At 39.6% G+C, this 18281-nt stretch overlaps 1 protein-coding gene across 3 annotated transcripts in view; it reads right to left on the reverse strand.

Moving 5' to 3' along the window:
* The window catches only part of ZFYVE28 (zinc finger FYVE-type containing 28), a 216646-nt gene that overhangs the window by 86407 nt on the left and 111958 nt on the right, over positions 1-18281 (reverse strand). For all 3 annotated transcript variants that reach the window (XM_063457689.1, XM_063457688.1, XM_063457690.1), the window contains 2 exons: positions 17665-17802; positions 1573-1775 (listed from right to left, as the gene is read on the reverse strand). In XM_063457689.1, the coding sequence (XP_063313759.1) occupies positions 1573-1775; positions 17665-17802 (341 nt within the window). The remainder of the gene's footprint in view (positions 1-1572; positions 1776-17664; positions 17803-18281) is intronic.

Below are 18281 nucleotides of genomic sequence, written 5' to 3' on the forward strand. Positions count from 1 at the left end.
CCAACGCTTCTCGCTAGCATGCTGTAAAAATCTCTCACTAAATTACTAGCCTAGCCGGCCGAACCCCGGACATCATAGCCCAGTTAAAGTTCAGCCTGCTTATGACATATAAAAACGTACAAAGCTTCTCGTGCAGCTGTTTCACTAATAAAGACCATTCGGCTTCATTTAAGCCTGTTCTTCTAACATGCATGACATGCCATCTACCCTCTTCCTCACTCTCCCAGACAGGGCACAGCAACACTAGCACTGACAGCACAACTGGCTACCCGAGTCCAGATGTTCCACAGGGCATAACTCCTCTGATCCAAATACACTGTACTTGTGCATTATGATCGTTGCCCTTACTATTATTTTACCAATTTTATTATCCATCACGACTTGTATACATGCTTTTCTTTAACTTCTGTGTACAAACACTCGACGTTTATGTATTGCCTGTTTACCTCTCAATCTAAAAAAGTGCTAGTATTTAAATGCCATACCTGTGAAATGCTGTAATACTTTACGACTTGCAAATGCTATTGTGGCATAGTGAGTTGCTATGTTTACGTTAGCACACAAAAATAAAGAATAAAAAAAAAATAAAAAAAATGTAAAGGTACAAATAACTCTTTGCAAATTATATAAAGATATAATGCGTAACTCTCAACATTTAAAATGGACTAAGAAGAGTCTATTTGACGTGTCACTCAGCCACTCTAATGTCATGGGAGGGGCCAAAGGAAACAATGACCACGACCTGGTGGACTCTTACCCATCACCAATCTACTTCACTTATCACTCAGACCTTATTGCAAAAGTCTTCCTAAATCTCCGCTAAGCTCATCACGCTACAACAAAACTGACAACAACAGAACGAAAAAAAAAAAAAAACTAAAAACAACATTTAATTTAATTACTACGTACAACTGTTTATATCTGACAAACCGTTTCACTGTTATATTTGTATCTTGTGCAACCCTGTATTTTCACATACACAACAAAAATAAGAATAAAAAAAAAAAAAATTGGACTATGAAGGAACACTTACATTTTAGGTGCGTGTGTAGGGGTGTAGCCAGGGTAGGGATTACATTTAGATGACTTACCAATAACAGTTTATGCAACTAATCTGTAACTTTTAGTGAGGTAATAGCTGCTTGATCCAAGGAGATATCGGACTGCTATTTTGGGGTCAAGAAGGATTTTTTTCCTAGTTTGTTGCAAAATTGGAAACCCTTCAGACTAGGTTTTTTGCTTCCTTTTGGATCAACAGCAAAAACATATGTGAGGAAGGCTGAACTTGATGGACGCAAGTCTCTTTTCAGCTATGTAACTATGTAATTTAGAACAAGAGGAGCACATCTTATTTACACAGACTGGTATATAAACACATTTATTATTGTTTAAAGACCCATTACTGTGAGTATTGCTGGGGAGCACTGGTTTACACTCAGACACACCAACAATATTGAGCTCTTAGAAAAGAAGACAGACAGAGGGAAAATAGAGATGTGTTTTAGCCATAGGGTTTTCACCAACAATGATTCCCCTGAATCACAGAAAAAAAAAGCATTTGCTATATTTTACCTTAGTTCAAATTCTGCAAAGAGAACATCAAAATGTCTAAGGGACTCTTTCATTTTGTCCGTGTACATGTTGAGATCCCTGAGAGCCTGGTCACGGATTATGTTTCGGACTTCTTCAAGGCTTCTGGTTAAATCTTTGGCTAGAGGTCTCATAGCCATGCTTTCTATTTCCCGATTCATAATGATTGAGCCAGCAGCCAAACACTAGGAGAAATAAAAAGTCATAAATTAAAATAAAATAGAAAACCTCCATTTGTCAAGCTAGGGAAATCTACTAGTCCCTACTTTGTCTCAGAATAGATTTTAACTGGGCTGGATTTCCGTAAATTCCAACACAGTCGATGTGAGGATTTCATAAAGATTCTAACTTTATAAATTACTCATTCTGGAGCGGTGGGTGAAGGGAGGGTGACAGTCATTTTAAAGAGGAACCAGGACATCCCTGGAAATTACACCACTCTATTAGAACATTGAAAATCACCTTAACCTGTAGCACCTTAATTTCGTTATTGTGATACTTGGTTTTCTTTGAAATTATATATAAAAGATTTAGCAAATGACATCAAAATGTGTCCAAAAATGCAACCAAATAAAAAGATTTAAAAAAAAAAAGATCTATTAAAATATCCTGCTGGTTCTGCTTATCAGTTCAAGTTTAGGAGCAGACAGAACCTTCCTGGACAAAGTAGTTGTTTCACAAACAGATAATTCAAAATCTGTTTTTTATTCAGCTACCAAAGTTGTGTGTGCCCACAAACTGGAAGTAATTTAGACAGCAAAGAAGGATAAGTGGTTGCCACCAATTTAGGGGGCATTCCTACAGCTCCAATGAGTTTTAACTCATTGCAGATTTAGGAAAAAACTTACCAGGAAAGGTTAAAGGATCTTAACATGTATAGCTTGGAGGAAAGACGAGACAGGGGGGATATGATAGAAACATTTAAATACATAAAGGGAATCAACACAGTAAAGGAGGAGACATTATTTAAAAGAAAACCTACCACAACAAGAGGACATAGTCTTAAATTAGAGGGTCAAAGATTTAAAAATAATATAGGAAGGGGGTAGTGGATGCATGGAATAGCCTTCCAGCCAAAGTGGTAGAGGTTAACACAGTGAAGGAGTTTAAGCATGCGTTGGATAGGCATAAGGCTATCCTAGCTATAAGACAAGGAACTAATGAAAGAATTTAGAAAATTGGGCAGACTAGATGTGCCGAATGGTTCTTATCTGCCGTCACATTCTATGTTTCACTGTAGTTATGAAATGCTGGGTAAAGAGAGGGACCAGGGTACAGTCTGCAAAGAAACATCGATGATGCAAACTACATTAAAAAAAAAAAAAAAAAATTGAATCCAATATGAAATGAAATGATTACCCAGAATACACCGAATTAGCAGATAAAGCCAGAACCCAAGCAGTGAGGGCACATGGTAATGCATTGATTAGCTCTCCTTGCGAGAGGTTGATATCATATGCTCAATAGTAATACAGGAGGGTAATTTGAAATCAAATACAGTCATAGATGCAGATTACAGATTACTGGTAAACATAAAACCACTTAAGGGGGACACTACCCAGAGTGAGGAGACAGATCTATAAGATTAGGCAGAAAGAGGCAAAGCAAGTTATAAGAGCTTCCAAAGTACACACAGAAGAGAAAATGGCAAAGTCAGTAAAAAAAAAAAAAAAAAACATTTTGAAGATACATAAATGAGAAAAGGAAAGTAAAACAAGGATTATTTAGACTAAAAACAAAAGAAGGAAGGTGTGCAGAAGAGGTACAGCTGACTACATCAATGAATATTTTTGTTCAGTATTTACAGATGAAAATGAAGAGAAGGGATCCCAATTAGGAATTTGTTACATGTGAGTTTACAGAGGAAGAGGTTCTATTTCAGCTGTCTAAAATAAAGACAAATAAGTCGATGGGGCCTGAACTTAGTGGTGTCAGGAATTGTATTAGTTTATTACTGGCCCTTTAAGAGGGCATAAAAGTACACACCGCTTGGATATTTAAACTCCAATCTTCAACACCTCAGTGCACAATTAATGTGTTAATCTTAATTCTTATCCAATGTGTTAATCTGACTGATTGCATCAACTTCCTTGCTAATCATTTGGATCATCCTAGAGAGACCGTGTGTTCCATCACCGGACCCTTTCTGAATCTCCTCTTCATACCCCTATATCTTCGATAACATGGTTAAAGGAACACTATAGTCACCTAAATTACTTTAGCTAAATAAAGCAGTTTTAGTGTATAGATCATTCCCCTGCAATTTCACTGCTCAATTCACTGTCATTTAGGAGTTAAATCACTTTGTTTCTGTTTATGCAGCCCTAGCCACACCTCCCCTGGCTATGATTGACAGAGCCTGCATGAAAAAAAAAACTGGTTTCACTTTCAAACAGATGTAATTTACCTTAAATAATTGTATCTCAATCTCTAAATTGAACATTAATCACACACAGGAGGCTCTTGCATGGTCTAGCAAGCTATTAACATAGCAGGGGATAAGAAAATCTTAATTAAACAGAACTTGCAATAAAGAAAGCCTAAATAGGGCTCTCTTTACAGGAAGTGTTTATGGAAGGCTGTGCAAGTCACATGCAGGGAGGTGTGACTAGGGTTCATAAACAAAGGGATTTAACTCCTAAATGGCAGAGGGGATTGAACAGTGAGGCTGCAGGGGCATGTTCTATACACCAAAACTGCTTCATTAAGCTAAAGTTGTTCAGGTGACTATAGTGTCCCTTTAACTAATTCGGACTGGCCTTGACTCTGCTTTTGGAATTTCCTTCAATGCTGCTTGATCTCCTATTGAACGACCTTGGACTGGATAAAGGACATTGCTTATGGACTAACCCTGGACACATCTCCTAAACTTCTATTTTCAAGGACTGTCAGTTTATCTCTCTGCTTTGCTGCCACATCAGTTTGCCGTGCTGAAACTGTCTCAAAATAAAAAGTGAGTGGTTCTTATTTTTTTGTTTGGCATTTGTTAAAGAAAAAAACATGACAAGTGGTGCACTATCAAAATCGTTAACTGATTTATCTAACCAATCAATGTTAACGGGAGTAGTCTCAGAAGATTGGAAATGGCTCTTATCTGCCGTCACCGTCTACATTTCTACGTTACAGCCTGGGCTTGACAAACACTTTATAAGATAATGCAAAAAAAAAAATACATAAAAAATGGACTGTAGCAGAGCCATAGTCCTGGCAGAGACTTTCCTCCAATGGATCACCAAGAGTAGAATCAGGAACAAGAGAATACCAAGTAAATGGTCCACCTCCTCCCCAGCAACTGGACGACACACAGTTATGAGAGTACACCTGCCTTTATTCCTGCCGCACGCGGCTTTTATACATTGCCGCTAGCATGGGGTTTCTAAGTCAAAAATACAGGGCTTTTCTTCCCAGGATTATCTGTGCCTGATCGATAAATGCGTAAGAAAAAGCTATAACTTAATAATCTCTTAGGTACAAAAATATATACAATATTTTAAAGCACCCCAAAAAATAATTTTAATAACTTCAGAACCCCAAGAAACTCATATCACCTAATAACTTGGATCTGAGCGCACACTTTGCCGAAATATCACTCAGATCCTTTTGTTGGTTCGGGAACGCCATTCAAATGAAATTTTGACCGTCCGCCACGAGGTAATGCCCCAAAACAGTTCCAGAGGAGAAAAGGCAACGACTGGTCATCTTTTGGGATTCCCACACGAACACTGATGAATCCATTCCCTGGCTGTTAGGGTACGAATGCTCTCCCTTTTCGGTAGTTTATGCTTCCCGAACGCTATTCTGCTAACTGTTCAGAAAGTTGGATGGGCAGCAGTACCAGTTTCCCAGGTATTTGCCAGTTTCCACACTGTCGACAACTATGTACCGCTGCCTGCGTTCGGGAGACAAAATGGCTGCTTATTGTTTGAACACGTGCGTTTGTTTATACGAACAGCGGCCACACAAGGAAAACACTTAAACTAATAACCAATTTGTGGTTAACAGCCAGGGGTGGTCGGTGATTAAAGGGAAACTCCAGTGCCAGGAAAACGATCCGTTTTCCTGGCACTGGAGGGTCCCTCTCCCTCCCACCCCCCAATCCCCAGTTGCTGAAGGGGTGAAAACCCCTTCAGTGACTTAACCAGAGGCAGCGACATGTCCCACGTCACTGCTTCCTCCTCTACCGCCGCTCCTCCTTCTGCTTACGTCGGCCGGTGGGCGAGTCTGATCCCGCCTGCCGGCCGAGGAGACCTAATGCGCATGCGCGGCAATGCCGCGCAAGCGCATTAGCGGACCCCATAGGAAAGCACACAGAGGGGGCCCAAGCAGCACACAGCCTCTTCTCTTCGCTCTCCTCTAATAACTCTCGCGAGACCCGATTGCCATGGCAACGCTCCGCGGGTCTCGCGAGAGTTATTAGAGGAGAGCGAAGAGAAGAGGCTGTGTGCTGCCTGGGCCCCCTCTGCGGTATCAGGGAACCCGGGGGGCCCCACCATGCCACCGGACCACCAGGGATGGAATCTCCCCCCTCCCTAGACACAGGTAAGCAGGGAGGGGGGAGAAACAATTTAATTAAATGTAATTTTTTTTATTATGTTAAAATGCCCCCCCCCTCAGATTGCACATTTACACACATACACTGACACAACACACACACACACTACATACACTGACACAACACACACACACACACTACATACACTGACACAACACACACACACACACTACATACACTGACACAACACACACACACTACATACATTGACACAACACACACACACACTACATACACTGACACACACACACACTACATACACTAACACAACACACACACACACACTATATACACTAACACACACACACACACTACATACACTAACACACACACACACACACTACATACACTGACACAACACACACACTACATACACTGACACAACACACACATTACATACACTGACACAACACACACATTACATACACTGACACAACACACACATTACATACACTGACACAACACACACATTACATACACTGACACAACACACACTCTGCATACACCAACACAACACACACGGCATACACTAACACAATACACACTCTGCATACACTGACACACACACACACTATATACACTAACACAACACACACACACACACACACACACACACACACACACACACTACATACACTAACACAACACACACACTACATACACTGACACAACACACACATTACATACACTGACACAACACACACATTACATACACTGACACAACACACACATTACATACACTGACACAACACACACACTGCATACACTAACACAACACACACACTGCATACACTAACACAACACACACTCTGCATACACCAACACAACACACACTGCATACACTGACACAATACACACTCTGCATACACTGACACAACACACACATTACATACACTGACACAACACACACACTGCATACACTAACACAACACACACACTGCATACACCAACACAACACACACACTGCATACACCAACACAACACACACTCTGCATACACCAACACAACACACACTCTGCATACACCAACACAACACACACTCTGCATACACCAACACAACACACACTCTGCATACACTAACACAACACACACTGCATACACTAACACAACACACACTGCATACACTAACACAACACACACTGCATACACTAACACCACACACACTCTGCATACACTGACACCACACACTCTGCATATACTGACACCACACACTCTGCATACACTGACAACACACACTCTGCATACACTGACAACACACACTCTGCATACACTGACAACACACACTCTGCATACACTGACAACACACACTCTGCATACACTGACAACACACACTCTGCATACACTGACAACACACACTCTGCATACACTGACAACACACACTCTGCATACACTGACAACACACACTCTGCATACACTGACAACACACACTCTGCATACACTGACAACACACACTCTGCATACACTGACAACACACACTCTGCATACACTGACAACACACACTCTGCATACACTGACAACACACACTCTGCATACACTGACAACACACACTCTGCATACACTGACACAACACACACTCTGCATACACTGACACAACACACACTCTGCATACACTGACACAACACACACACACACACACACACACACTGCATACACTAACACAACACACACACACACACTGCATACACTAATACAACACACACACACACTGCATATACTAATACAACACACACACACTGCATACACTAATACAACACACACACACTGCATACACCAACACACACACTGCATACACTAATACAATACACACACTGCATTCACTAATACAACATGCACTCTGCATACACTACACACTAACCCACTCACTGCATCCACTATACTGACACACACTCTGCATCCGCTACACACTAACACACTCTCTGCATTCACTACACATTAACACACTTTCTGCATTCACTACACTAACACACTTTCTGCATTCACTACACTAACACACTTTCTGCATTCACTACACTAACACACTCTCTGCATTCACTACACATTAACACACTCTCTGCATTCACTACACATTAACACACTCTCTGCATTCACTACACATTAACACACTCTCTGCATTCACTACACATTAACACACACACTACATTCATTACACTGACACACTCTGCATTCACTACACCCTAACACACACTCTGCATTTATTACATACTAACACACACTCTGCATTCACTAAACTATGCACACACTCTGCATTCACTATACTAACATACACTCTGCATCAACTGTACACACAGCATCCACTACACAAACATCTTGTATTCACAGTACACACACTACATCCACCACAAATTAAAACACTCTGCATTCACTATACACAGACACTGCGTCTAATACACACACTACATCCACTACAGACACTGCATCCACTAAACACATTTCATCTAGTACATACAAACACTACATCCACTACACAAACACACACTACATCACTGTACACACACTACATCCACTACTCAAACACTCTCTGCATTCACTACACATTAACACTCTGCATTCACTACACATTAACACTCTGCATTCACTACACACTAACACACCCTCTGCATTCACTACACATTAACACACTGCATCCGCTACAAACTAACACACACTCTGCATCCGCTACACACTAACACACACTCTGCATCCGCTACACACCAACACACTCTCTGCATTCACTACACATTAACACACACTCTGCATTCACTACACATTAACACACACTCTGCATTCACTGCACTAACACACACACACTACATTCATTACATTGACACACTCTGCATTCACTACACACTAACACACACTCTGCATTCATTACACACTAACACACACTCTGGATTCACTATACTGACACACACTCTGCATTAACTGTACACACAGCATCCACTACACAAACATCCTGTATTCACAGTACACACACTACATCCACCACAAATTGAAACACTCTGCATTCACTATACACAGACACTGCGTCTAATACACACACTGCATCCACTACAGACACTGCATCCACTAAACACATTTCATCTAGTACATACAAACACTACATCCACTACACAAACACACACTACATCACTGTACACACACTACATGCACTACTCAAACACACTTTGCGTTCACTATACACACTGCATCCGCTACACAAACACACACTCTGCATTCACTGCACAAACAGTATCTAATACACACAAACACTACATCCATTACACACATTCTAATTCACTTCCACTATACACACCACATTCAGTCCCGCATCATTGTCAGCGGACTAGGTAGGGCGTGGGCGGGCCCGGGAGGGAGGGGGCGGGGGGGGGGGGGGCCCAGACCTTGTGCTTTGTCAGGGGCCCCACAATTTCTGATGGCAGCCCTGGCCTGGAGTGTCCCTTTAAAGGTGCGAACAAGGAGCAACACAGTGAGGGGGTTCGGTAAACGAACGGGGGTGTACAGACAGCCGAACAAAGGGAATAAAAGTATATTTGGGTTCTCCATTCCTCTACATTGACAAATTCTAGCCTGTTAATTCCAAGAGGTTACCGTTATCCATAAAGTAAACCTCTGTTCAGTACTCACAACATTTTGTTGCAGTCATAAGCAACTGCGTGAAAGAACACAAGGACAGGAGACATCCTTACACCACGACTAGCACAATGAGCATATGTTGTTATGGTACAATGCAATGCCAGAAAAAAGAATGGTTAGAGTATTAGCACTGAATAGGTCAACAGTAATGTCCAATCTGAAATCTAAGAGAGAGAGAGAAAATCTCCATTGAATACTCAAAGAAAGATAGGTTTAAATAAAATAAGTAAAAGTAAAGAAAAATATATACTGTTGGCTACTTCGCTATCTTAACAACGATACCAAACGTTAAACATCTTCTATAGCTGGCAAGCATCGGTTACTGCTACAGGGAAAAAGGAGTTTCCTGTCACAAATAACTCTAAGACAATTGTAAGTTTAACTAGTATAGTGAGTTGTATAACTACTGAGCTAAATATGTAATTATTTGGTCTATGAGACCTACACAATTGCAGTCCTTTAAACACAGTGATTAGCCCTAAAGGGACAGTAAAGCATGTAAGCAGAACGGTTATGCCAAAATCAGTCAATCGGTCTATGAGATTAGTGAAATAGAACTGTGACAACTAAAACGGGCATGCTGCAAAACATACTATATAACAGAAACATGCACATGTTTGAACTGTGCAGACATCCTGAAAATCCTGAGACTTGGCCTAAAAGGAAGTATAGTAACTATTATATTTTATTTATTAAAATAGAAAATTAAATATAGAAAAATAGAAAATATATTAAAATAAAAATAATTTTAAAAGTGTATCCAAAAATATTAAATTAAGCCATAATTCATCCATGAATTCAAAAGGCTACCTGATGGCTAAGCAAGTGTTTATTATTTTGCTATGCATATCCAGTTGTAATCAAAACTATGCAACCCCCCACTGAAAATCAGGTTTATTGTCAAAGGTTACAGACTGATTTCTATGAACAAATCAAACAAGCACAATTGAAATAGCTCAACACAATGAATGATTTAAGTGGTTTCCCCAAATTCAACGGTAAATGCAACTTAAAATGACTTCTCCGGTTTCAAAATTATTCATCCCCCTGAATAGAATCCCTCCTAGCAGCACAAATATGCAAAACATGTTTTGTCTCAAGCACACCTGATGCAACTAATCAAGGACTTCATTAGTTGCACCAGTTGTGCTTGAGTTGGAACACGTGAAATAACTGAACCGCCTAATGGTTTGTTGAGTGTCACATTTGACTGCATGTTAGAAATATGGCTAAGTCAAAAGAACGGTCCACAAAATTAAGAGAAAAGATCATCACCCTTCACAAACAAGGAACAGGATACAAAAAGATAGTGAAGACACTGAATGTTCCTAAAGGCACCATTTGATGTATAATTTTGATTACAACTGTGCATGTAAATGAAACTCTTCAGTACATAATTTGGCTTACTCTTTTGGGGCAGCTATCTACATCCTCTTTGGTCAGAAGCACATCATAACAAAAGCCATACAAGTTATCGAGATCAAGTATGTGTTCATAAATCCAGACATCATATGCAAGATCTGGAAATATCAAATATTCTCAGATGGTTTCCATTTTAAGCTTTTCTTTATACAACTCTGAACCACAGAATTGGATTATGTAGTTCTATTCAAGCTAAACAATTAAAAGATACAAAAACAACAACAACAAAAACTGTAAAAAACATTTTTAAAAAAGGACAATGGAGGCCATGAGAGTAATTCTGGATGTAACCATTTAAAGTGGAATAATTACTGTCCCTTCTGACTGCCTATTTTTAGTAGCTTTTCCCAAAAAGGTTCTGCATTTATAATTATTATAACTTAACCATATCCCATAACACATACCCTAGAACAGCGTCTGTAACACAATAATTACTTGCTTCCTTTATCCTATATCTCAACCACACTAACCAGGTTTCAAATAATTGATAGTAATTACCACTCCAAAGGACACACTTTCATGGGGCTCACTTCCACAAAGAATACACGCGGGGCAAAGTTATATGTGCTGAGCAGTTGCCATGGAAACCAACATAATGCCCCCAGAACCAATCTTTATAGAGGACCCTATCGTGACTCTGCTGCCTACTGTATAGTCTGTATCAACTGATAATAAGCTGTAATTTTCCACTCTCATATTTACTGTTCCCATACAAATTATATATTGTTTTTCAGGACAAGAAGGGCTTTCTTTACATACCATTATTTGTATCAAGTCATACAATTTGCTTGAAAAAATAAAATAAAAATATGGTAAACTTTTTTTTTTAAAATTATGTTTTTTTTTTACTTTTATTTGAAAAATCTTTAACTTATCTACAGAAGCTAATGAAAAAAACTTCTAAATAGTTTAAAAATTTCGTCCTGAGTTTAAAAACACCCAGTGTTTACATGCTTTTGTTTGCAAGTTATAGGGCTATAAGTACAAGTAGGAAATTACTTTTCAAAATATATATTTTTTAAACTTATCAATAGTGACATTGTAACACTGTTATCTGTCATAAATTTCTGAATCACACCTCACATGAACATATTTTTTAAAATGGACAACCCAGGGCATTCAATATGGGATATGTCCAGTCTTTTTTTAGTAGCTACTTAGTCACAAACACTGTCCAAAGTTAGCATTTATATTTGTTTTTGTGTTAAAAATGCAAAAAAACATTATGAACGCTATCTTTGGCCAGTGTTTGTGACTAAGTGGCTACTAAAAGACTGAACATACCCCCATTTGCAAAACCTTGGGTTGTCTTCTTTTGCAAATGGTATGCCATCATGGGGGTGATTCTCATTCCTGGGCTACCATACACTCTCAAAGGCAACATAACCAACCTGGCAAATTTAAAAAAAAAAAATCAAGCCTTATATTTGACCCTGTAACTTTCAAAAACACTATAAAACCTGGACATGGGGGGCACTGTTATACTCAGGAGACTTCGTTTAACACAAATATTAGTGTTTTAAAACAGTAAAACATATCACAACAATTATATCATCAGTGAAAGTGCCATTTGTGTGTGAAAAATGCAAAAAACTTCACTTTCACTGACAATATCATCGCTGTGATATGTTATACTGTTTTGAAACACTAATATTTTTGTTTAGCAAAGTCTCCCGAGTAAAATAGTACCCCCCATGTACAGGTTTTAGGGTAGACATAGAATGTGATGGCAGATAAGAACCATTCAGCCATCTAGCCTGACCAATTTTCTAAATATTTTCATTAGTCCCTGGCCTTATCGTATAGTTAGGATAGCCTTATGCCTATCCTACGCATGCTTAAAATCCTTTACTGTGTTAACCTTTACCACCAATACTTGAAAGGCTATTCAATGCATCCACTACCCTCTCCGTTAAGTAATACTTCCTGAGATTACTTTTAAACCTTTGACCCTCTAATTTAAGACTATGTCCTCTTGTAGTGGAAGTTTTTCTTCTTTTATATATAGTCTCCTCCTTTACTGTGTTGATTCCCTTTATGTATTTAAATGTTTCTATCCTATCCCCCCTGTCTCGTCTTTCCTCCAAGCTATACATGTTAAGATCCTTTAACCTTTCCTTGTAAGTTTTATCCTGCAATACATGTTAATAAAACCAGTTTAGTAGCCCTTCTCTGAAAGCTCTCTAAAAGTATCAATATCCTTCTGGAGATACGGTCTCCAGTACTGCATACAATACTCCAAGTGAGTGTTCTATACAATGGCATGATCACTTCCCTCTTTCTACTGCTAATACCTCTCCCTATACAACCAAGCATAATGCTAGCATTTCCTGCAGCTCTATTATCACATAGTCTGTCTACCATTAAGTCATCAGAAATAATTACCCCTAAATCCCTTTCCTCAGAAGTTGAGCTTAGGGCTCTATCAAATATTCTGTACTCTGCCCTTGGGTTTTTATGTCCAAGATGCATTATCTTGCACTTATCCACATTAAATGTCAGTTGCCACAACTCTGACCATTTTTCTTGTTTACCTAAATCATTTGCCATTTGACTTACCCCTCCTGGAACATCAACCCTGTTACATATCTTAGTATCATCAGCAAAAAGACATTCCTTACCATCAAGACCTTCTGCAATATCACTAATAAAAATATTAAAGAGAATGGGTCCAAGTACAGATCCCTGAGGTACCTCACTGGTGACAAGACCATGTTTCAGATATACTCCATTGTCTACAACCCTCTGTTGCCTGTCACTCAGCCACTGCCTTACCAATTCAACAATATTGTAATCCAAACTTTTAACCCCTTAAGGACACATGACATGTGTGACATGTCATGATTCCCTTTTATTCCAGAAGTTTGGTCCTTAAGGGGTTAAGATTGCAGTTTATTCATAAACCTTCTATGTGCAACAGTGTCAAAAGCCTTACTGAAATCTAGGTAAGTAATGTCTACTGCACCACCCTGATCTATTATTTCAGTTACCCAATCAAAAAAAATCCGATTAGTTTGAAATGATCTCCCTGAAGTAAACTCATGTTGTCTCTGATCTTGAAATCCATCTGCTTTTAGATGTTCAACAATCCTATCCTTTAACATGGTTTCCATTACTTTCCCCACTACTGAAGTAAGGCTTACTGGCCTATAGTTGCCTCTCTCCTCCCTACTACCTTTCTTGTGAATAGGCACAACATTCGCTAACTTCCAATCTTGTGGGACTACTCCTGTTATCAATGATTGGTTAAATAAATTAATGATTTGCTAGTACACAACTAAGCTCTTTTAATAACTTTGGGTGTATTCCATCAGGTCCCATTGACCTATTTGTCTTTACTTTTGACAGTTGAAATAGAACCTCTTCCTCTGTAAACTCACGTGTAATAAATAACTCATTTATCCTTTTTCCTAACTGAGGCCCTTTTCCTTAATTTTCATCTGTAAATACAGAACAAAAATATTCATTGAGGCAGTCAGCTAGACCTTTATCCTCTTCTACATACCTGCCTTCTTTTGTTTTTAATCTAACTAATCATTGTTTTACTTTCCTATTCTCATTTATGTATCTAAAAAAGGTTTTATCCCCTTTTCTACCGACTGTGCTATTTTCTCTTCTGTGTGTGATTTAGAAGCTCTTATAACTTGCTTAGCCTCTTTCTGCCTAATCTTATAGATCATTCTGTCTTCCTCACTGTTTTTTTTTTTTGTTTTGTTTTTATAATTACTAAATACTAACTTTTAGTTTTGTTTTACTATTTTATCCACATCTGCAGAGTTCCACAGTGTTTTTTTTTTAATTTTTTGCTTTTACTGACAAGCCTAATGCAATTTTCTGTTGCCTTTATCAGTTCAACTTTTAAATAATCCAATTTTTCTTGGACTCCATTTAAATTGCTCCTGTCTCATAGGGACTACTTTACACATATTATAATTTTAGAAAAGTCTGTTTTTCTAAAGTCTAAAACTTTTGTTTTTGTGTGGTGTGACTCAGTCACTGTTCTTATATTAAACCACACTGACTGTTGATCACTGGATCCTAAACTTTCACCTACAGTAATATCTGATACCAAATCTCCATTTGTTAACACTAAATCTTTACGAGTTGGCTCCTCAACGACTAGTTTTAGAGACAATCCCGGTAGAGACAATCCCGGTAGAGACAATCCCGGTAGAGACAATCCCAGTAGAGACAATCCCAGTAGAGACAATCCCAGTAGGGAGTTTAGAATATGTGTGCTCCTGGCACAAGCAGCTATTTTGGTTTTCCAGTTCACATATGGAAGAATAAAGTCACCCATGATGATAACTCCCCCTTCATTGTCATTTTAGCGATTTCCTCAACTAGTAGATTATCTAACTCTTCCATTAGTCCTGGGGCCTATAAATCACACCTACACGAGTTACTGTGTGATTACCAAATTCTAACATAACCCAAACTGACTCAATGTACGCCTCACTAACATTTATTAGGCTAGATTGTATGCTATCCTTCATATACAGGGCCACTCCTCCCCCTTTCTTGCTTTCCCTGTCTTTTCTATATAAAGAGTACCCTGGCCAGTGGCGTACACACAACCCATAGGGCCCGGTGCAAAAATTGATCTGTGGCCCCCCTTCCCCCTCCGCGCTTACTCTGCGCAGGCCGGGACCGCAACACATGGCGGCGGGCACCTGGTCGCAGGGCTGCGACCCCTGCAACCACGGTATGTACTCCAGTGCATGCAGATACACACACACTTAAAGGACCACTACAGACACCCAGATAACATCAGCTCAATGAAGTGGTCTGGGAGCCAGGTCCCTCTAGTTTTAACCTTGCAGCTGAAAACATAGTTTCAGAGAAACTGCAATGTTTCACTCAGGGTTAATCCAGCCTCTCGTGGCTGTCTTCCTGACAGCCGCTACAGGTGCTTCCGTGATTCTCACTGTGAAAATCACAGTGATAAGACGCTGGACGTCCATAGGAATGCGCATGCACATTTAAACACACACACTCTCACGAACGCATACACACTAGCTAACAGAGACACACACTAAGCGACATACATACATACACACTCACTGACAGAGACACACATACACACGGACTTACAAAACAAACTCACTGACCAACAGACATCAAACAGACTCACTAACAGACACACACAAACTAACACACTCAGTAACAAACACAGTAACACTCACTGACACACACACAGTAACACACACACTGACACAAAATCTAACACTAACACACATACACATGTTTTAAAAAAAAATGTGATACCCCAGCCTCCCTACCTTTGGGAGTGCTGAGGGGATTTCCTGGTGTTCAGTGGTGTTGCTGGGCGGCCGGTCCTGCTGGCACGCGAGGGAGCACTCAGATCCTCCTGTTCAGCTCCCTCGCGCCGCTTACTGATGCCGGAGTCGGAGTATGACGTCATATTCCGGCTCCAGTGCGGTGTACGCGAGGGAGCTGGGCAGAGAGCGTTCAGGGGTGACACCAGGGCCAGCCTTGGGGGGCCCTGAGGTGGCCACACTGGCGTACATACCACTGACCCTGGTACTGCTATGTCCCAGTCATTTTTCTCATTATACCATATCTCAGTAACAGCGATTAAATCTACATTATCAGTTGCCATTATTGCCACAAGTTCATGGATCTTATTCCCTAAACTGCGAGCATTTGTAGACATGACTAAGCTTATAATTTTTTTTAACACACTTGCTACAGGCACCTTCTGTCCTTGTTTTGAGGGGGGGGGGAGGCGTATAGGATTGATGTTTAATCACCATTTTGTCCCCCACCTCCCCCCCCCCCCGATTAAATACATCCTAGCAAAACCTCTGAACTGCTCACTGAGAACATTTGTTCCCTTTTGAGAAAGATGCAAACCATATTTTTGTACAGTTTATTTCCATTGCAAACAGAGCCAAACCCTTGCTCCCGACACTATTCACCAAGCCACAAGTTAAAGTCCCCAGGCAAAAATGAACTAGAGCCCAAAGAAGGTTTTTTGCTTCTGCCACTTCCAGTTTGCGAGCTCCTCCATTTGTAATTACAGTATATAATTTCTTCCAGAAAACGGCTTTCGAAAGAGGTGATAAACCACCGGGATGGATAGAATAAACTCATGGCCACAACTACAGGACAACTTTCACAATCCTCTATAATCTTGTATAACACTTTTCTAAAATGAGGGGGAACTGCTCCATAGCGACAGACTGCATTATTATTTCTACTCTGTATAAGGCCATAGTGATAATTCAATTTCTATTTATTTCCTTCTCATCAGCATTCACCTATTTTAATCAGCAAAAAAAATGGCAGCATACAAAAATAAAAGTGTAGAGCAGCATGATATATATTGTCATAAAGAAAGGTGAAAGCAATCAGATAAACATTATGCAAGGCAGTATTCACAGCAGAGATAAAATTGGGATAAAATAGATGGGATCCATGTGAAGACGGAACGCGGAGTGAAATATTTTAATTGCGTGCCTTACCTCCGCTCCAAACCAGAGCTGTCCCGCGAGGTTATCATGCCGAATCTCTTCTGGAAACTTTACACAAAAATCTCTGTTTGCGCGCTCGTGTTGAATACATTCCTCCATGATCTGGCTTATTATATTCAAAACGTTATCCTGAAAAGGTAGACAGATAAAACGATACAATGTTTTTAGCTAGTGGAAGTAATGCATTAAAAGCACATATTAAACATTTTTAAAATTCAATTCCCGGCCTGCAATGGGGATGAGCTCATTGATGTTTACGAATGAAACTGCTGCGGTTATTGGAGTTTATTTATACAAGAAAAAAAAATAATAGCTATTCTAATACAAAATGCTTTCATTCAGAGATGAGGATCATTCGGAATACCAGGTGTTAATCTATTACGCTCTCCTCGCTAACTGGAGTGATAGTATTTGACATCCAAGCAAAAAGAGAAAGCCAAGACGTAGGATTACATTGCATAGTACTGATTACATTAAAGAGAGTAAATCCTACCTAAAAATACTGCTCTTGATAGAATAAAATAAAATAGTTTTAGGACATGAGAAAAAATACTAAAACAGATATAAGATTATAATATTTTTTTCCTGCTGCGTCAGGGCACGGACTG

Source organism: Pelobates fuscus, chromosome 6, assembly GCF_036172605.1.
Source record: "Pelobates fuscus isolate aPelFus1 chromosome 6, aPelFus1.pri, whole genome shotgun sequence".
Classification (NCBI taxonomy): Eukaryota; Metazoa; Chordata; class Amphibia; order Anura; family Pelobatidae; genus Pelobates; species Pelobates fuscus.